The sequence below is a fragment of the Paroedura picta genome, chromosome 1 (assembly GCF_049243985.1).
Source record: "Paroedura picta isolate Pp20150507F chromosome 1, Ppicta_v3.0, whole genome shotgun sequence".
Lineage (NCBI taxonomy): Eukaryota > Metazoa > Chordata > Lepidosauria > Squamata > Gekkonidae > Paroedura > Paroedura picta.
The window spans coordinates 30,583,863-30,606,002 of NC_135369.1; the positions used below are offsets into that span (position 1 = coordinate 30,583,863).

Consider the following 22,140-nt stretch of genomic DNA (forward strand, 5'->3'; position numbering starts at 1 on the left):
CAGAGTACCCAGGAACAATGTGCAGAATAATGGGGTACAATTCCTGCAACTGTACCTGCTATCTGAGTTTGCTCCTCAGTTATGATGTTACAAAAGATTCTGGGCACCCCTTTTGGGGAGTGTAGCTGCATGGCTGTTCTTCTTGGGCCAGCTCCCAAATCCTGAATCTAGCCAGGGGGCTGTAAAAAGCGATGTAAAATCAGCTGACAATTGATTTTGCTTCTGCAACTTTTTGAAAAACCAGCCTTCATGCGCCTCCAACCAAATTAATTTTCCTTTTTTAACAGTGCAACAACACACACAAAAGGGGCTTGCACCATATTGAAATGAGGATGAAAATGGGATCCCACACAGGGCACATCTTTATTGTAAGAACCAACTAGATCCGCTCACATGTGCAAGTGGAAAATACCTAAGAGATGCACAGACTTACTCAGAGAGATTTTTTTGTTTATTTTTCTAAACTTGTTGCTGAAGTATTAACATTGTCAAGGCTAATAAGTCTGGCATTGTTATCCTAGGTTTTTTCTTTTTTTCTAACCCTATGGTAGAAGAGCCTTCTGGCCTTGAGACACGTTTTGGAAGTGAATGTTGTCTGTGTACCACAATTTCCCAGCAGCACAAAGCATAACGCTGGGTGCAGTATTTGGCTTCTTGAGAAGTTGAGTTGTCATTGGGGAGGGTGGGGGACCTTGTCTCACTCCCCCTCACCATGAGTGCAAGGAAAGCCACTGCTAAAATCTCTGAGGCCTGCCAAGGGTCTAAATAAGCTTTCCAGCAGGGGAGGGGGTCTCAGACTTCAGTGCACCGCATCAATTCCTTGCCCCTGCCTGCAACGAGATGAAACCAGAATAAATTGGAGCTATGCAAATTTGCTGAACTTGCAGGTCTTTAATTCTTGCAGATTGAGCACAATTGCATAATTCATGTTTTCGAATGTTTTGTTTCTTTTCTTTTAGAGCAGAATTTTTTAAAAACAATCTCTCTCTCTCAATATAAACATATATATATATGTCTCGTGGAGTACACACAGCCTCAGTTATCATTTCTGGTTCTTACAAGAAAGAGTGTGCCCCACTAGGTGAGGATTCCCATTTTTCATCTTCATCCATATCGGTAACCCTGCAGCAGATAATTCAGGGATCCATTTGCTTTTTTCGAAGAAGCAGCAATCCTGGAGAGTCATGGCATAGATGTACAAAGTCCTGGAGGCCACTCCAACAGTGACGACGTAGACGGGAATGACTATTCAGAGCAGGTAAGTATTGGAGGGAAGCCAAGAGGCCCCAGATTGCTGCGCCCCCTCCCACAAGCCCCCCCAATCCTCATTTGTCGGTGGGAGGGAATGCTAGGAGGGCGGTGGCTCTTGCAGTCTTCTGTGTCCCGAAAGGGGAATGGCCCAGATCCCCCCATCGTTGACCCACATGGATTTATTGTCATACAACAGGACACTTGGCAAGTACGCAATGGGGAGGAGGAGGGACGATGTACAGAGGGAGGCAGAGAAGCAGAGAAGTTAGAAGAAGACAGGAGGATCTGCTCAAAACAAGCAAGTTAACACTCTGTTCACATGAGTTTGAAAAAACACCAGGGCATGATCAACTTGCCAGACCGCCTCACCATGTGTAGTAATCCTCTTTCTGTTTATCCCGTGTAACCAGAGCTGTGTGTCCTGTGACTTCCCTTCCTTGTATGTTAAACCCACAAATCACTTCTGGGCCTGAGAGCTCCAGAAGGAGGCGGGAACGTAGCACTTTGGGGGGGGGGGCAGCATTTGCTTTTGAGTTCCAGAGAAGATTTGTGCAGGCACCTGTGGTGCTGGCCATCACTGAACAACTTTTGGAGTGACAGTAGGGGACAGTAGAGGGCTGTAGGCCAGAGAGCAATTCAGTTACCCTTCCGCAATTTGATGCCATTTTAATGTTACTTTAGCTGCTGTCTCATTTAGAACAGCTGACCCACACCTTCTGATTTCATTGGCTCGGTAGTTAGGATCACCAGCTCTTTCTCCATCACTTGAACTGCCTGCCAAATAATAAATTGAAATTTGGGAAACAAAACTCAGTGTTGTTGAACAGTGTGGTGGTACTTAAGGTACATTATACCTGCTGTTCTTGGAGCTTCCATGGCTTACAACACACAGCTCTGCTTACATTATACAGGTGTTTGGTTCCCTCCCCCCCCCTCCAGTGCAACGCATGCAGAATGCATGCTCCTCTTCCCTAGTGCCTCTCCCAGAGATGAATGCATTGATGGTGACCTAACAAATGTGGCAGCTTGATGCCTGATGAGTGAATCCCATCCAGCCCCTTTGTCATGGTGTCATGGTCGCTCAACCTCATACACACTGGCTACATATTAAATTCACCATGTGAGAGCTCTTTTTGAAGGTTCTCCCACTAACAGTGAGAGGGTCCTGGAGGGGTTCAAAACGAGATGTCTAAGGAAGGAGATCATCCATGTTTATATTTTACCACAATCTTTTGACCTGTTCAGTTTCCCCTACTCCTTAACCTACCAACTCATAGGGAAAATTAGCCACTAGGGAGAGAGACAGAACTGAGAGACCAAAGCAGGCCAGTCTTTCTGTCTGTGTAGTCTGTATGATTTGTCTCCCCTCCAGCGCACTTTTCTCTGTCTATGGAGAATTTCAGAATTCTTCGCAGACTAAGGCTTCACAGCATGGTAGGAATATAATTCCATGGCCAGGGTTTCTTACTCAGCAATTAAAGTTGTTGGCACTTTTCTCTGGGGATCTGTTGGAGCAAACTGGTTGCAGGACTGACCACGCACAGGAATTATTAAATGTTGATAAAGGGCCTGTCAGATTGCTTCATCTAAAGTAGTTATTCCTTGATGAATTTCTCACATGCTAACCAATTATTTGGCCATATTTAAGTCAGACGTCATGACCATATTTATTGAGTGAATTGGCCTTCAGGATGGAGAGGGTTGCTTTTATGGTCTTTCATGGAAGGGTGGACAACAGTCTCCTCCCCTTTTGTATATCCTTCCCTTCCCACTCCATGACGACGCCTGAATTTAATAGTTTATGGCCAGTGGAATTTATCCCTTCATCTTCCATTGAAATGAACAGAAGGTAACCCTGTGGGGTATCCATCATAACCACTCCCTCTGTAAGAAGAAGAAAATAAGGGAACTGTACAAAAGCCCTGAATGTGGTTACATTTATATATTCCTATGAGCTCTTTAAATTAGAAAGGTATCTCAGACTTTTGAATAAATAAATGAATAAGCAATCGCTAGATTCAGGTGATTGTTTTAAATTATTGTTCTTTGCCATGAGCTTTTGAAATGGGAGTGTCCTAGATATTTAAACATGGCTGATGACTAATTTGAAATGGGTCCTTCCATCTATGCAAATTGTCAATTAGATTCTGGTCTGCCAAGCTAGCAGTTACTTCCACTGTGGGGAGAGCATGAAAATGTGAGTCTCCATATGCCTCCAAGCTATTTGGGTTGGGGCATAGCATTCAGGGGATGGGGATAGGTTTTACCCAGCTGCATAAAATATTATGGCTGGGAAATGCAACTACTGATCCACCTTGGGTTCTAACATGAAGGACAGTCAAAAGACGATATAATTATTATTACAGAAAGCTCATTGGCCAATGGTGGACTGAGTATCGCTTAAAGCATAATGTTCTCTATTTCCTGTCAATATTTTGAACGCATAGATTCTTTACATATAGATAGCTTTATACAATATGGTATTATGGATCTTGCTATAATTGAAGTAATATAAGGGACATGTAAGGCTTCCACAATTCTACCAGCACATGCCCCATCTGAGCCTTCCCAGACTTATCAAACATAAATCTGCATCCTTAGAAAAAACTGGGGATGCGTCCTTTGATTTTTGCTAGATGGAGTGTGGCATTTATAAATGCATTGCGATGCATAGCACCCAACTGATGAAGTAGTGTGGTGCTTGGAGATGTGTTTGGTTACATAGTTAAAACAATCAGCACTCTGGAGAACTTGTTCTACATGGCATAAAAAGCAGTGGAAAGCTGAGGCAGGAAAAAGGAACAAGGAAATCTGCCCTCCCCATTTAGAGTGACGTTGATGGGAAAGTGACAGAATTAGTTTTAATGGGTGCAACATGCTTGTGCTCTGTGGGTCTGTGTAGGTAGTTTTTCTTGTTAACAAAGAGCTGGAAAATGTTAGTGTATTGTTTGGAGGGGGGGGGAAGGGTGAGATGAATGGGGTGAGTTGGCATTTTGTCCGCCAAAGTGATAGCACAAAGGGTCTCTGCTTGGTCTAATATCCTTGAAGAGTGTTTGTAAAAACAAGCATTCCCATGCTCTTAATCCTGCTTTGATTACAACAGCTCAAAAATATTCGCTTTGCTGTATTGCTATTCTCCCAACCACCTTAAAAATTCTGGAACACTTTTTGCCTTATCCTAGATGACTAGTTGTCATTTGAAATTTAGATGCCTTTAAATTCAGTTTTTTCATTGGCCATATTTTTTACTAGTACTTTTTTCAGGGGTAGTCAAACTGCGGCCCTCCAGATGTCCATGGACTACAATTCCCAGGAGCCCCCTGCCAGCATTCGCTGGCAGGGGACTCCTGGGAATTGTAGTCCATGGACATCTGGAGGGCCGCAGTTTGACTACCCCTGGATTAAATAGTGGCACAGGTGCAGGAGAGTGTCTTCGTGGCATCCCCTGCAAATCTGAATGGAAGAGTCCATCACTGGCTGCACCTTTCCTATTTGCTGTCTTTATATGTGCTTAAGACTCCATCTTCTCTGTTCTCTCTCATGATCAACTGAGTTGGCTACTTGAGCATAGTATCCAGCATGATGTGGTGCCAAGAACAGAGTGATGGATGAAAACTGGGTAGAGTCAAGTTCAAATGTCAACCACCAGAAAGTTAAATATTAAATATTGAGTTAAATGTCTTTTACCTGGCCACACCTTATCACCACACAGTTGTTTTGAGGGTCAATTGGATAACGTAGCGTACGTGGCCCTGAGATCCCCAGCACAAGGACAGGGTATAAATATGTTGGTCAAAATAGTATGGAAGATCCATGTGGTAAAGGGCTGACAGTGGCATCATCACATTGAGGTTTCTGGCCTAGTTCCTCCTTGGAGATCAGTGTGATAGAAATGGAATTATCTAGTATTTCTCTCTCTCTCTCTCTCTCTCTCTCTCTCTCTCACACACACACACACACACACACACACACACACACCAATCTTGTGAGGTAGGTTGGGGGGAAGGCAGTGGTATGCCTCAGTTCTTGCAGTTTGCTCTGTGTCCTTCATGGGGATTTGAACCTGGGATTTCGATATAAAAATCCACTGAGCAAGTTTCTACCAGTAATTGCTTCCCACTCTCAGCCTGCTCACTGGAATCTGAAGATGATTGAAATTACAAAGTCTCACCCACCTTGCATGAACTATTGGGTTCGTTGCCTTGCAGAAATAGAACATCTTTTGACTATGTGTTCAGCACAAAAAAGAAAATCACCCCCTAGCACTTTAGAACTACCCCCATGCACACGTATTGCCCGTATTCCTCGTCCTGCTTCCCTCATGGGACGGGACTTGAAACGTGATCTCTTTCTCTGTTTTTTTTCTTTTGTGGCTACCAAACTGGCTGTATACTTTAGAATATAGGTAGGTAATAACAACAATACTTTTAAAAATAGCTAATGGTATTAAATACACTACAATGGCAGAGGAAATATACCGTAGTAGAGTATATAATTATGGGCATATAATTATATAATTATGCCCATGTTTATACATATACATTTTTCCAAAATATCCTTCTGTTGGTCTCCTGCAACTCAACTAAAAATGCTTTGCATCATTTCTAAAAAAAAAAATGCACAGGCTTCATTTTCGAAAACACCATGTCTTTTAATTTCTTAGCCTGTTTTCTCTAGCTGAAATGTCAGTTCTGAGGCATTGTAGGCCCCTGCTATAGGATGTGTAGTCAAGATGCTGCCCATTTTGTAGTTTGCCCAGACACAGAAATCTCACAAAGCCTGATAATTATTGCAGGTCCCTTGCTGAGAATCAGAGAATATCTAATATTATGGTCCAGCAATTGCCGTTTCCTGAGATGTTTCCCCAGGTCATTCTCTCTCAGAAGCCCCTTCAACACCCTTAACCCTGTGACCAAGCAGCATGCCTGTCTTTCTACAAACAAACAAATAATCCGTATATTTTTAAGGGAAAGCAAATTCTCAATTTGTGTCAATTGTTCAAATCCACATATTTAATTCACAAAAATGTATTCTGGTTGTGGAATCTCAGGTTTCAACTTGCGGGATTTGGTTTCCGTTAATGTAAAATTGGAAGGGATGGAGGGAATGTAGAGTTCACGTAAGCCTGCACATGCATGGGTGTTGTCCGTGCCATCACATTCTGTACAATGTGAAACAAAGGAAGATATGTCTCTGTTGGGCTCTCTTTCTTTCCTTCCCCTGCCCTTTTTTGAGGGGTACGATTATCTCCAAATCCTTCCCTATTCCTCCAGCCACTGCCTGATCCGCATGTGATGATCAACTTTTACAATAAGACTCCCCCATGCTTCTGAATGCTGAATGGTTATGTTTGCTGCCTACCTGTTCCTAGCTTAAAGCTCTTTCAAACTCCAGTAGAATAAGAGCACGGAGAGTGCTTGCCTTTGTTTTGCCCTTTTCATCTTTCTGCCTCCTTTTCTGCTTACACAGGATGACAGCACTAGCCATAGCGACCACCAAGACCCTATCTCGCTAGCCGTGGAGATGGCAGCCGTAAACCACACCATCCTGGCACTGGCCCGGCAAGGAACCAACGAGATCAAAACAGAGGCCCTAGATGACGACTGATGAAGCGGCGGAGGGGGAGGGCTGAGACCGAGAAAGTAACTTAGTTTTAGACGTAGCACCTTAGCAGCCTTTCCTGGTCCTTACTATGTGTTTTTCTTGCAGTATAACTTTGCAGTCTCTTGTACGTCAAGTTAGCCGTTTAGGGTCTTGTCCTGTGAAGATGGCGTGGTGCCCTCTGACTCCGCATATAAACTCTCAGTATTAATTCCCAGTCAAACAATTAACCAAACTGACCGACCTCCCTAGGCCAGCCCCCCCCACCCCCTCTCCCCCACGGCTAGACGAAAACCTTTGCTGCTCTGTCTTAGCATTCCACAAACGTGCTTCCAGGTGTCATAGGCAGCCCTCAATCCCAAGCCTTAGGCTAAAACCTATAACTAGAAAACAAACCAACCAACTCAGATTACCTTTCAGATGTGGCGTGTTAGTGCTTTTTCCTTTCCAAGAATGAAAGAGGATAAAAGGAGGCTGCGTGATTCCAAGGACAATAATGGCTGCCGTGTTGCGAATGTTGGACTGAGGATGGAGACAGGATCGATTTCAGCTCCGTTTCAGTATCTGGTCTCCAGGTGCCAATAAGCTGTGCCTCTCGTGGTCATACTCGACGTGCCCTCTTCTATTTCCCTTTGCCATTGGTGCTACAGTGAGACTATTCTGGGCAGTACGGAATAAGGTGGGAGGGTGTCCATTGGTGCATTTTGGTTGATAACTCCCAATGGCCTTGCTCTTTTCTCACAAGCTGTGCAGCAAGAGACACATTGACCTACTAAAGAGTCTTGGGTGAGCTCTGAGGGAGCTGTCTGTCACAACTCTGCTCCGAGCTTGACTCCTGTGCTGGAGAGACGGGAAAATCTGCTGCATCTCTGCCCCAGGGAATGACTGAATAATTTGAGGGCTTTCCGCGCAGAGAGATAGTAGAATTTACCTGCATTCAGTGGAAAAAAATCCCCAGAACAGTGACCCACAGACAAAAACGATGTGAGTTGTCCTTTCTCTCAAGGTATACTTGTTCAGTTTTAAGGGTGAAGTGTGCCTCCAGTGTTCAGCTTCAGCTATTGGAAGTTTGGGAAATACTGCTCAAAAATCTTGTAACGGTTTACCTCTTCTCTCCCCATGCCCTGTCCTGTGTTCTTGAGGAAAATGTTAATGTGTGTCTGTGTGTTGGGGGGAGGGGGGTGCCTATATTTGCGTAGTTTCAGGTAGGTAGCTTGTTTTGTCTGTGGTAAAAGAACAGGATCCATGTCCGGTCGCACCTTAAAGACCAAGAACAGTTCCAGAGGATCAGCTTTCAAGCGTCAAAGTTCTGGCGAACAAAATTTGAGTCCAGTGGGCACCTTTAAGACCAATGAATTAGGAGTAAATTAGTAAGCAGCATCACAAAGACATCCACAAATATGCGGCTTGATAATGAAGATCAGATCATTCCTAGCCAGAAAAGCAAATATGTCCCTTGGGTTCAATTGTCGTTCACAACCCAAAGGACTGATTCTAGCAAGGAATTATCCTATCTCCATTATAAATCCACATCTTTGTGGATGTCTGTGTGATGCTGCTTACTAATTTACTACTTATTTACTCTCTCCTTTTATCTGTACTCTTAAGATGCTTGTTCCATGGTCTGAGGAAGTGCGCATGCCCATGAAAGCTCACACCTTGAATAAAGCTTTGTTGGTCTTAAAGGTGCCACTGGACTCAAATTTAGTTCTACAGCTGCAGACCAACATGGCTACCCACCTGAATCGATCTTCATGAAAAGTTCTGATGAAGCTTTGGTATCTGACAAAGGGAACTTCAACCCATGGAAGTTCATAGCCTGGAAATCCTGTTCTGCTTTAAAGTACTACTGGACTTGAATCTTGCTCTGAATCTCCACAGTTACCTCCCAACAAGCCCAAATACAAGCTGTGGGGGACACGCATGAGCCAACACAATGATGACTAATGCACACATGAGTTCCAGTACGGGCACATCAGAGGGCTTGCAGAATGGCTGTGCATTTTCTGTGCCATCAGTTCCCCATGGCATGCGATTGGCCCATAATAAGAAAACTGGGTGCAAATACCTCATGTGTGTATGTATGTGTTTTTTCCTACTTCTGTTTTTGTTCAAGAGCCAGAAAGTTGTACCACTTCAGGCAGGTTAACTAAAAAATTGGAAGCCATATTTAAACAGGATACCAGATGTTGCCGTGTGACGGGGACTTGGCAGCAGGGGTACAATTACTGTTCTCCCATGCCTGTGGTGGAAACCTGTCCCCCCCTCCCACCCCCCAATCAATTTTAGCGGGTTGCTGTGTCCAATGCGAGGTTGTAATCAGACAAGGTAGGCTATTGTAGAAAGCAGCCCTGGGTGGATGAAGCTAACTATATATGAAGTTGAACCTACCTTTTAATAGCAAAACCTAATTGATTCCCCCCCCCTCTCCCTTGGTCATATGTAGCACTTTGGTTACCTTTTCTTCTTATATAAATAAATATATATATATATTTGTATTTGATAATTTCTTTAAATATAATGTCACAGGAACAAGTCCAAAATAAAATACTGTAAATTCATATAACAGCAACATCCCATAATATGCCTTGGGCAGCATCCCTTGGGAGGACTTCCCATGAGAAAGCACCAGGCACTAGAACACCAGGTACTTCTCCTTCATCCGTTCAATGGGATCAATGGGATCGTTTCAAAAACATTTCTGGGAGATTGTGCCTAGTGCGCTTATATTGTGCTTCACTCCGCATTGGAACTTGTGCAGAAGATCTTCCCAGTGGATTGTGGCCCCTCTCCCCTGAGTATTCAGTATCTCCGTGATGAACTGCCTGTGCGACTCTGTGTAAATAATGTGTTGCGCATGGTGCTCAGACTGACATCTTAGTAGCTTCCACACAAAATGTTGACTGATTCAAATGTTGGCTCATTCTAATGTTTATCTTGCCCTGCTTCCTGCTTTAAGACATGAAAGGGGGGGAATTAACAAGGAGAAGACGAAGTCCTTATGATGATGAAGTGGGACAGCTTTAAGACTGAAGTGTTAAACTGGTGGACCACGTTGGAAGCAGTTGGCCAACTCGGCATGCCACTCTTGCATGCAATGGTACCTCCCTTCCAAAGAGTGCCATCTGCTGCTACTGTCTCTCCATTTCCTTACGTACATTTGGAATGCTGGGAGATGGAAGAAAACTTGGAGGGAAGGTAGCAGCCAGTGCTGCCACACAGTGATCTGGCCATTGACCTGTCTGCACTCTGTCAGGGTGCAAGCCCGTCTCAAAATATAGCTTGCAAGGAATCATGATATTGTAAGGCAGGGGTAGTCAAACTGTGGCCCTCCAGATGTCCATGGACTACAATTCCCTTGAGCACCTGCCAGCAAATGCTGGCATGGGCTCATAGGAATTGTAGTCCATGGACATCTGGAGGGCCGCAGTTTGACTACCCCTATTGTAAGGGGCCAATGGAAATGCGTGTTCAGACAAGTGGCAAAAGGTGATGGAATGTTTTCTTTTGGAGTCTATGAAGTTGGTGTCTCTGGATTGGGAACAGCTGAGATGGTAAGGCTCAGGTGCTTCATGTCCAGAGGCTCAGATGGCAGCTCACTGCCCCTCGACAAGCTGGTTATTCAAAAGATTATTATTTTTTAGACAAGCTCTCCATTTCATCTAGTCGTCTGAATGCGCCCTTTATCTCTGCTACTCGGGGTATCCAGTGGGTGTCTAAGACACATCCTTCCCTTGTGGATTTTACCTGTCCCCCAAAGCATGTGATGTTTTGCAACCGTTTGATCACCAAAGCAAAACCAAAATAGTAGTCTTCTGCCTGGCTAGTCTGTCTAAATCAGGCAAATTCACGAGGTGCTTCAGCTATAGACTCAGGGATGTGAAACTGATTCAACGAGTGCAGAGAATCTTTGTTTTGTGTGTATGAGTGTAGTACTCATGAGCAACTGTGTATCTTTCAGTGTGGGGTAAGCAAAGAGTGTGGGAATTTGGGTGTGCTAGTATGGGGGAGATATCCAGCAAAACTGAAGCATCTCCAGTGGAATTTTACCTCCTCCTTTGTATGGTAGTCACACACTGATCCTGACAAGCAAACAGCCAGAATTTATGACTGTGAGGAGATTTTAATAATCAATGCCTTCTCTGCATTGGGCTTGCCACTGCTATTTTCTTGTTCTGTTCTGTTGATAGTATATATATATATATTTTTTTTACTTTGATTCCTCAGCAGGAAAGTTTAGCAACAGAATCTGTTCTTACAAGTTTACTCATAGTGTAAAAGCTGAGCAAGATGCTGTTCTTGTGACATGGAAAACTGCAGCTTGCTAGTTTTCCAGTTCACAAAATAGAAGCTATAACTCCAGGCAAGTTCAAACCTCTGGTGTTACATTGCTCATACAAGTACATCACAGGAACTGTGTACAAGCCAACAGCCAACGTACTTTCTGAACTGCCATAAACTAGCAGCCATTCAGAAAAACTGGGCATTCAAAAAGGTTCAGTCCAAAACCTAAAAAAAGAGAAGGCAGTATCTGGTTTCAGAATTAAGTCTTGTGCCAGGTTGAAATCTTGAGCTAGATGGGTTGTACTGTCATATTTTAAAGCAGCTTCCTGTCAGATGGCTGGGCACCATGCAAAAAAGGTAGAATCTTAAGCACTCAGTGAGAAACTAAAGTCCATTCGATATTTCCCCCAGAGGAGAGACGTTATCATGATTGTTTAGGAGATCCACAAGGAACCTGGTTTTATAATCAGGCTCGACTCGGTTCCACTATTTGAACTGATCCCTTATTCTCAGTTACTTCCACATTATTAAAGCATTTCACATGTATTGAGAGGCTTTGCCCTAGGAAGATGTCCTCTCTCATTCATTCAGATTGGCGAAGTAAGGCATGGTTGCTGGTTTTTCTTTTGCTATCAGAATTGCTGGGTTAGTGGGTTCCGGATTCTTTTGCTCTGAACTCAGGCTGAGTTCTTCCCTTTCGCTCTTTCTTTCTCTGTCTGTTTTTGAGTTGACCTTTGTACTCTGGATTTGCAGTCAAAACTTTTGCTTGTTTCCAAGATGGGCTAGCCACTCTTTGACTTATCCTAATCCATGTAACCATCTTTGGGATGGTTGATATTTTTTGAAAATGTTAATGGATGATCTTGGCTAATTCATCAGCAGGAAGTCAATTGCCTGGATTATCTCAAGCTATTGGATCTGTAAGTAACCTTCTGTGTAGGCTCACGTTTTGTGGTGCACTGTGGTCCCAATTATTGACTTACGTGGCCTTGCAGAACTTCTCGTGGTTTTATGATGTCATTAGTCTTGTTGGTATAACTGAAGAGCAGCCTCCCCCCCCAAAAAAAAACCCTTTTCAAGGCATATCATTTCCTTACCAATGATTACTGCAAATATAATCTTGGTTTTCATCAAGTAATATTTTCATTTATTTGGGGGGGGGAGGTGAGTAGCGAGAGGAATTTCTATAATTGCATTTAGAAAAAGGGCTTCCTATTAAAATAGTTTGCACTCTGTTCTATAGTTCTTTTCAGTGATTAGGATTGGAAAGACTTTCAGGCAATAAATATTGGTTTGCGTGTCTGCTGTTGATTTGGGCCTACAGGCGTAGTCTTCGCTTTGATAAAATTCTAGTAGGAGTCACAACTTCTGTCAGTGATTTTTAATTTTTTTCCTGCCCCATTCACATTTTGGATTGGTGTGTCTCCCCCCCCCCCCCAGTTTGCTGTGATAGTTGCATAATTGATTTTTAAGAGCAGGTTATGAATTTTCCTGGGAAACAGTCTGGCTTTTCTTTGGTGTTGAAAATTTATTTGGGGTTCAGGAAAAATCTGGGTTGCCTCTGGCTACTGTATTAACACTGTAAGAAATCAAATTATAGGGTCAAGATGAAAACTGTAAAGATATTTGCAGATGGGAAGGTGGAATGTGTCTTGAGGGTCACAGGCATATGGGTGAACCCTCAGGGACAAATACCCCTTCTTGATTTTTAAGAGATAAGTGTGTCCTTGGCTATTTTTTTCCTCTATCCTCCATGAAAGTAAATTGTAAGTATTTTCCTGTCATTGTCGAGACTTTTCCTGCAATACTGGCATGAGAAAAGTTATTGGGAGGGTTATATGGAAATACAGCAATGTGAAGGTTGGGGTTTGGGGGAATGTTAGATGTTCCATCTCTGTGTAGTTGGTTCAAAGAAATGCGTTGGCACTTTTGCAATTCAGTCTTAGTAACTTAAAAGCAGATCCCCTGATTTCTCCTCCCTATATCCTAAATCCCTTTGTATTTGGTCTGAATAGTAGTTCAGGATCTCTGTAGGGGTGTGCACTTAAAAAATCCATATTTATTTTGGATCTGGATTTGTGGAGAGAATGCTTAATCTCAGATTTTGGGGATTCTCCTTATTATAGGGGATATTTTCAGAGTTTTAGAGGAGAGGTCCCAAAATGTCAGGCCATTTATCAATTGCCCCCCATACCCCCCTGGAGGAAGAGAGAGAGGGGAAGTCATCCCTACCAAACAGCTGTTTACTGGTGTCTCCATCCTTTTGAATCTTTATGTTTCCATGAAACAACTTGGCATCCCAAATGAGGAGGCCAGACCTACCCCCATAGAAATCTGTGGCCTTTTAAAATGTAAAGGACTGCAAACAAACCTGTTCCCCCTCCCCCACAGTTAACAGCTGATCAAGTAGACCTGGACCAGAGGGGCTAGGTCTATCTCCCACAGAAACTAACAAGATCGTTATTTTCTATGGACAATGTTGAGGCCAGGTCTACTTCCAGTAGGCACTAATGGTCCAGTTATTTCCAACAGCTGGTGTGAAGGCCAGATGTACCTTTGGGAAATAGCAGGGCTAATTTCCAGTTGGTAGACATGGCCTCTTTATGGCCCACAGAAAACAAGGGCTTCATTATTTCCCATAGGTGATAGACCTTAGTCTCTGCGGAAAAGTCAACTCTTAGTCCTGTTGCCTGATTTCAGAGGCCTGGTCTTTAAACAGAAAACAGTGGCCCTTTAAAATTTGAAGGGTGCAACCAGTGCCCCTCTCTCCCACTTGATTCTTGCTGTCTGGAAACCTGAAACAATGATTTTTTAGGAGATAAAATTTTGATACTCCCAGAATTTTGGGAATGTTTGGGGTCATTTCAGATATCCCTGAGCCAAGCAAAAACAGCTAATAGTGTGTGTGGGGAGGGGGAGAGTTGGCTTGGTGTATCCAAATGCACGCCCTTAAATCTTAGTCTCTTGTTTGCTTACAAAACAAGGCCAAATTTTCCTTTCTATAAGCCTCCCTTAAGTATTTAGCTAGTTTTCTGAAATGGAGTATTGTTTTCCATTGAATGAACAGTATGGTTTCAGAGCGTATGGAAAATAATTTTTAGCTGATTTCCAAATAGCTTGTTGAGCATCCCAGAACAATCTAGTATTTCACAGCTAGCCTTGTGGATGGTAGATGATCTGTTGATGGTTATTTGCACGTCCCATATTGAGTGTGTGGATATATGCAGCAGCCTTGGACGGATTCCATTAGTCCATCTAGCATCCTGTTTCTAGTCAGGTTGGTAGCAGCTTTTTTCAGGATCTCAAACAACATTTCCTCCCAGCTCTGCTATCTGAAATAATATTTTTAACTGGTGATGCTACAGATTATACCTGAGACCTTCTGCACAGTTTCCAAGCTATGGCCCTTGCTCTGTTCTACTGGGGAATTCAGTTTTGGAGAGAGAGGTCATTAGTAAGTCCCAGGTTTTCCCTTTTTTCCAGCAGGACGATCTGGAGAAGGTGGTTTGGGCCTGCTTTCTGAGATGTATTTCTTACAGGGCTTGGCTTATTCCATTTTGAGATTGGGCGTGCTCATTGGATCTTTTCTGGAAATATGAGACTAGCGATCAAAGATAATTTGGGAAGAAATACTGTAGAGCTTGGGTCCTTGGTGGGCCACCATGGAGACATCTGTCAACTGGTTTGTGAAGTCGACTGTCCTCTGGTAGATAATCCAGCAACATGGTATTATTGAGATTCCACTTTAGAACATTTAAACCATTTCATGGTTTAGCAAGAGAAGCCTTGCATTCTACAGTACTACTTAAAGGCAATCTTCAAGAGGCCAGTGCAGATGTAATCCCTTTTAATCTAAGAAGTTACAGTCTCTGTCCTTAGTTTGTGATTGTTTGTAGACCTTAATTCCGCTGGCCATGAGCTCCTAGTTGTGAGGGAGTGACCTAATAGTCTGAGAGAGGGAAAGCCTGTAAAACTGGGTTTCGGTAACAAGATGTGCATGCCAACTGGAGTGAGCAGAAACTTTCGGTTTTTGTAAAATAGATGAGTGCATCGGCTTCCTTGTGGGCCCCCTGTTGACTTCCCAGTAACTTGTTCACTGTTCCATCCGTTTCTAAAAGTGCCTATGTGAGTAAGCGACATGAGCTGGAAGCACTGGGCATGGTGCATATTTTTCCCTTTTGAGAAAAAGACTCTCTTTCCTGCCTGCCTTCCATTTGCAGGGTTTAGAGTGAAGAATCTGGAAATTGACTTCACTGCCAAAACAAGCTGAAAGGCAGCTATTCCTGCTTCCTCCACAGTCTGTCTTTCCCTGCTCCCCCTTAGCTTGAATTCTGTTTTCAGAGAACCATGCAAAAATATTTAGGGTTAAGAAAGGTCATCTCAGTCTCCCTGACTCTTTTTTTTTTTGAGGGGGGAATAGAGTACCGCATACTGGTTGCACTTGTACCTGTGCGAGATGAGGCTTTTCTGATGGACAACCAGAGTTGCCTCCGTTCCATTACAATTAGAAGAAATCCCCTCTATTCTTCACCAGGTTTTCAAAAAACCCATATCGGTTCTTTTTTTCCAGAAGTTTGCTGTTAATTTATGGATGTGCTTTATGTAACTCTGAAATGGATATATTTTTTTAAATCTTTTGAGCTGCGTAAGAAAAGTGGGGGTTATTTTGTCTGGTTTATTGCATGTTCAGTTCACTGAACACTGGTGGTGATTTGAGAGTGGCCACGTTTCCACCTCTGTGATGGCAAAGCAAAAACAAAACCCCAACAGCAACGGGGTGTTATTTAAAGAGTCAATGCCCCGATTCACAGAAAGTTTGATGCCTTATACTGTATTAAGCTGTTAACCCTTTTTGTCCAGGATTATCTGCTCTGACTGGCAGTAGGTCTTCAGGTTCAGGCAGAAAAAAAAATCTTCCTTCATACCTCCTACCTGATCCCTTTCACTGGAGATGACAGGGGTTGAACCTTGGAGTTTTGGCATGCAATGTCTTTTACTACTACTGAGCTACAGCTTCACTCTACTGAGATAAAATGAGTTAAATTTCATTGGAATAAATGGAGTAGTTTGGTTATGACTAACTGAATCACCTTTGACTTCAGCATGTCTTAAGCACAACTAATCCCCTCTAGATTTTACAGGAAGCCTACAAGAAGAGCATTTAATTTGCTCTTTAGCAAGAAAGCCATGTAGATTCCTCACCACTCTAAACATGCACAAATCCTGCATACCAGAGAATGTCGAGTGAGCCAAAGCAGAAGTAAGGTGCATGTTTTAATGACTAAGTACTATTGGGAATCGTCTTGTGTGCTCCTGAATGCAGAGTCCATGTAGCATTAATGTGCCAGTGTATTAATTGCTGGTCAAGATACACATCCTGCTTGTTTGTACTTTGGGAGCAAAAGCTGCATTTTAGACATGCATGTACTGTTCCTCCAGTGATATCGGTTACGTCTATTTTGCAGTGAATAAAGAGTTTGACAACGGCAAAACAAGATGCATATCAGGGTTTTCTGACCATGTTCAGGTTGCACTTTTAACTCTGTGGGGGTTAAGTCACCCTGGTACTGGTAAGCTATCTTGCTGCCTTTGACTTGAAATACAAACAGGCATACTAGCTACTTTTATAACCTCTGAATGGCCAAGATGAGAGGGACGGCATTAATGTAGCCTAGTCTGTAGCAACTCCATGTTTCCATCTTCCCTCCAAGGTGGCAAGTCCATAATCCTGGAGACCTGTGGAGGAGAGTCAAGCAGTAAATATCTTTGATATTCTGTTTTGAAAGTGAAATTGGTAATGGTTACTCCCCCCAGATGTTGCTTTTATATTTGGGAGGAAAATGACTGAATTCTAGTTTGCCTGGATTCCCATGTCAGCTCTGTGTGTGTAAGTGTGTGCATGGCAGGGAGCTGTGTCTTCAGATTTTGTGCATTTTAATATGATATCAATACCAGAGAGAGGAAGCATTAAAGCCTGTAAGTACAAGGCAAGAGGAAGCTATGTTGACTTGTATACCGGGGTGAGAGGAGCTGCACCCGCCTCACATTCATGCCCTCTTCTATCATGTGTGTGTGTGTATGTGTGAGCTGAACCACTTCTCCTTTGTAGCCAACTGTGTTTTACTATAACCTGTCGAGAAGCTGGGCGTGTCTGTATTTTTTAAGTTGAAGTCCCAGGAGTGCCTGGGCCCGCTTAACCGTGTCCTTCCTTCAATTCATGGTGGCAACCTGTCTGTTGTTTCGTCCGCCGTACTGTGTCCAGCCTACCTCAAGAGGTAAATCTGCGTCTCACTGTCCCCGCAGCCACAATCTCTTCCTTTCTGACTTTCTTATTTTCCAAAACACTCAACACTGGAATGTATATCTCCTTCCCAGCCACCCAGCATCTCCCCACGCCCCCTACGTCTCCAACACCACCGCCCCCTTGCTGTTGCCACCAATTCCTGTTGCAGATTGGATGCTGCTTTAAATGTGAAAAAAAATTGTTTAAAAAAGCTATATAAGGAAGAAAAAAAAATAAAAACCTGAATGAAAAGCTAAAGCTGAATTTATAAGCCTTGTTGCATATGAGCCAAAAGTGCAAAAAGCTCCATATAATAAACTAACCTGCCACTCATATAAATATAAATATATATAAATATATTAAAATCAGACTGTTCTACAAAATTGTGTATTTGTATTTTTGTGTACGTACAATTTTCTGCTAAGCAGAAGGAGGATGTAGTATAGGATGATGTGAGAGAATTTTTTTTAATCAAATTTCTTTTGCTACTTATTTTTGTTAACATCCATATGCCTGTCTTTGTCTTCTATATGTATGACACTGTTCTCAAAAAAGCTGCAGTCTCTCTCTTTCCCCCTTTCTTTGGTTCAAGACTTCAACTTCAGAGTAAGTTCAGCCATGCTTTGAGGTCTGTGGCCTCTCCGACTTTACAGATCTCACTTAAGATCAAAAGATGCTTTTTAAGGAATAAAAATCCAAGAGATAATTAGCAAATTTGGAATTCACAGCAATAAACAGTGAACCACTTACTTCCGCACCCCAGTTGTTATAGTTTCTGCGGTATTGGTGGGAGTCCCTAAATATCTTCACCAAGATCTTCTCAAGGAGTGCAGCTGGCATACCTGGTGAGACATTTGGGAACTGTCATATTGTATACAGGAATTGGAGAGGACTGGCCAAGTAGGGTTCCCTGCCGTTGTTGAAAACAAAATGGCATTCATGTAATATATTTGAAGGGAGATCAGAAATATCATATAAATGCTCAGTGCCCTCAGCAGTGCTTGTACATTGTCAGTAATGCTTACAACCGCCTTATAAAAGAGGCAAATGTGTTTAACTGGGATCTAGGGCCATTTCTTAGAAAAGTGTTCACAAAGAAAGAAAAGGGAATGTACAATCAGTGCAATATCTGCTGCCTTGTGAGACAGACCCGTCAGCTCAGATCTGTTCTGGCACAGGGGCCTTCTTCCTTTTAAAATTTTTCTTCCCCAGGGAACCTTTCCACTCCACTGTGAATCTGGGACCATACCGGTTAAATCTTAAAATACATTTTATTACAGAGAGGTCAGTGCCTTGAGTTCTTTGCTGTATATCAACACACACCTGTTGGGTGCACCTTTCAAAATGTCTGTTTGGAGCCTCTACGGAGATCTCCTATTCTCTAGCAGAAGGGGTCATAGTTCGGCAGAAGAGCACCTGATGCGTATGTACAAAGTCCCAGCATCTCCAGTTTGAAGGCTCTCAGCAAAGGTTGAAAATCTCACCCGAGATTCTGGAGAGCTAGTCAGGCTAGTCAGTAGAGACCTGGATGGTGTGTCTTGGTATAAAATGGCTTAATATATTCATATGGATTCATGTAAAAATGTGCCTGGACTTTACCACTTTCAGATGGCGGGCAGGGACTGAATGACTGACATCTCCCTTATACCAAACCCTCCCATGATCATCAACAAAGACAAATCAGTCTATTCCTATTAGTGATAATTTTCTTATGTTGGCATTCCTAGAATGGGGGGAAGAAACTAATCAGTCTTTCACCAGCAGCCTGGGAAGTTTTACTATGGGATGAAAGGTTTGCCTAGAGAACTTCTAATTAAAGCCACAAGAAAGTTAAGGGCGAGCTCATTTCTTAAAGAGCTTGATGGTGGCGCTAAGGGTCTATCCCAAGACTAGTTGCCAGCTCTGGTGGGAAATTTCTAGAGATTTTGGGATGGAGCCTGGGGAAGAGCCAGGTTTGGGGAAAGAACACAGTGGGATACAATACGATGCCCTCTAAAGCAGCCAGGGAATTCATTCCTGTTGCATGGAGATAAAGCTATAATTCTAGGATAGAGCTGGGCCCCAAACCTAGCCAAGACCCCCATGTAGGTCAGAGTTTGTGGGGCCTCAATGTTTTCACTTATTTGGAAAAAGAAAAAAGATGGAGGTTCACAATCATACAGTATTTTTTTAGTGCCAGTCTCTCTACATGTTTGTTGAATTTTAATCCCAATTTTAACCTCTTTGTGACCTCACCTGTTTACTGGGGGGGGGGGAGTGACACTGCAGCTTTCTCTGTAGGGCTCATATTTATACCAATGTGTACTGACTGTGGCGGAAGGTTCTTGTTTCTGTAAGTGACTGGAGAAAGAGAGAAACAAGTGCTCTGTTGTATTGATTAAAAACTAGTTTAAAAAAAACAAATGAGTCCTGTATCATTGTATCTCCTATTCTGGATTATTAGTGCCTTTTTGGACAGTAGACTGTTCTGTAATTAAATTGTAGTATAACTGCTTTTTTGTACAGTTTTGTTTTAATAAAAACTTTTTTTTAATTTGTGTTTATTTTAGTATTGTACCTACTAGAAAATTAAAACGTATAACTGAAAACAAAATTGTTGCCGTCTTTTTTTTTAGCACGGAAAATACGTTGATGCCATTACATGTTATCAAGACCCTCAAATGCAAGAGCGCATGATAACACTGGAGAAACATATATATAAAATATAAATCAGGGTTTGTCAGCCTTGGTAAACCTATGTGGATACTTCTATACATTGGGGATGGGTTGAAGGAGACATTGTGTTGCACATCAAAGAGGCATATAATCAAATCAGTTTTAAAAAATCGGGGGAGTTAACTCTACAGCAGAAGTGATACGATGGAAATACTCAAAGGGTAACCCAATCGCTCACCTGATCAAACCCTTAAGGTTGATCTGAAGAGGGAGAAGGAAATAAGGAGGGGACTAAAGCAGACAAAATCATTATACTTGAAAACTTGAAAACTGCAACTACTCTCACTCTGACTGAGCAAACGTGTCCTAGACATCATAAATGACTGCACACTGGAGCAGTTGGTCACAGAGCCAACCAGAGGGCTAACGATCTTGGGCCTATGACCTGTGGAATATGTTTTATTTTGAGTATGAAGCAAAGGTCCAAGCCTTACCATCCATTTGCTGGTCCCTATAGGCTGACCAAGCCTCAGACTCTAAAAGAAGAAGCAACCCACTGGACACATTGTTTGGAAGTAGCTAAAGGCTTCAAAGTATAGCTAGCCATCAAAGCTAATAGCCTCCTGTTTGAATTTGTTGGGGTCTATGACAAACTACAATCATGAGATCATAATGGCTTCCATATGGCTTAGGCTCTGTGGGGCTGCATGAAAATTGAAGAGGAGGCAGCATTGGTTTTCATAACCCACTTTTCTCTATGCTAAGGGGACTCAAAGCAGCTTCCAGTTGCCTTCCCTTCCTCTCCCCACAACAGTTGCCTGGTAAAGTAGGTGGGGCTGAGAGAGTTCTGAGAGAACTGTGGCAGGCCCAGGATCGCGTAGCAGGCTTCCTGTGGAGAAGTCTCACCACAAATTGGCTCCCCTTTCGGGGTGCCACTAATGGCTGACCTTTTCCGTTTTGAGATATTAACGTCAACTTTTTAAAAAATTAACATCACTTCTTGGAGCTACTCCTTACCCTTCACATCTGCCCTCACTGTAAGAGCTGTCCCTGTCTGAAGCAGAAGACGGAACGGCCACAACAAGATTTATTCTTTGGTAATAAGATATATTTTTGGCTGAATCTAACCGTCTGTTAGAATATATAAGGATAAAACATCACTCTGATCTCGGCATGCCAAGCAGTTCATTTTCATTATGCTGATTGTTTGAAAGAGTAAGATGTATGTGGCCCATGACTGTGGACCATTTTAGCTGCCTGATGGAAAATGAAACACACTCTTCAGCTAAATTATGTTGGCTGCTACATACGTGTTGCCAGATAAACGAGGACTGTTAGCCTTTCAAACAAATATGGAAAACACAAATCACTAAACATGGCTGCCTTTAATGGCATTTCACTTATGCTTTCTTGCTTATGCCTATACATCATAGCATATGAGGAACCCTCCTTCAGATTTTTTGATTTTGAGGTTGATGTTATTCTAGAAAAGTTGACATTTTCATAAGCAAGAGCTTTGTAATGGCTGAATCTGGTTATGAGCACTTAAGATAGTGATGAGCTAATCACGTGCAGCGAGTTTATTTTGCAAGCATTTATGCTGTCTTCGCCAGTGGAAGTCTAGGCGTCATGCAGAATCCAAACCAATCACTGCTTGCCAGAAAACCATGTGTATGAGCTAGCACAGGGGTAGCCAAACTGCGGCCCTCCAGATGTCCATGGACTACAATTCCCATTAGTTCGCTGGCAGGGGCTCATGGGAATTGTAGTCCATGGACATCTGGAGGGCAGCAGTTTGACTATCCCTGAGCTAGCATGTAAATATCTGTGTACCTATGGTCCTGGACCTGTCCTTATCTTCGCTATTATAATTTTGTTATGAGTGTGGTATTTCTAAACTCTAGGAGGAAGAAAACTCTGAGGCAGACAAGAATGCAAAAGTATTCTCTAGGGCAGTGGTCCCCAACCTTTTTATCACCGGGGACCACTCAACACCCTGGACCACTCACCGGGGACCACTCAACGCCTTTTACTGAGGCCCGGTGGGGGGGGGGTAGTTTACTCCT

General features: G+C 42.8%; 1 protein-coding gene across 7 annotated transcripts in view; it reads left to right on the forward strand.

The window, feature by feature from the left end:
• The window catches only part of HMBOX1 (homeobox containing 1), a 123,480-nt gene extending 103,468 nt beyond the window's left edge, over window positions 1-20,012 (forward strand). For 2 of the 7 annotated variants that reach the window (XM_077331895.1, XM_077331924.1), the window contains 3 exons: window positions 1,164-1,258; window positions 1,448-1,549; window positions 6,721-20,012. In XM_077331895.1, coding sequence (XP_077188010.1) covers window positions 1,164-1,258; window positions 1,448-1,549; window positions 6,721-6,858 — 335 coding nt within the window. In that variant the 3' untranslated portion in view covers window positions 6,859-20,012. The remainder of the gene's footprint in view (window positions 1-1,163; window positions 1,259-1,447; window positions 1,550-6,720) is intronic. The other 5 variants (XM_077331904.1, XM_077331914.1, XM_077331931.1 and 2 more) reach the window with 5 other exon arrangements.
• The last annotated feature ends 2,128 nt before the right edge of the window (window positions 20,013-22,140 follow it).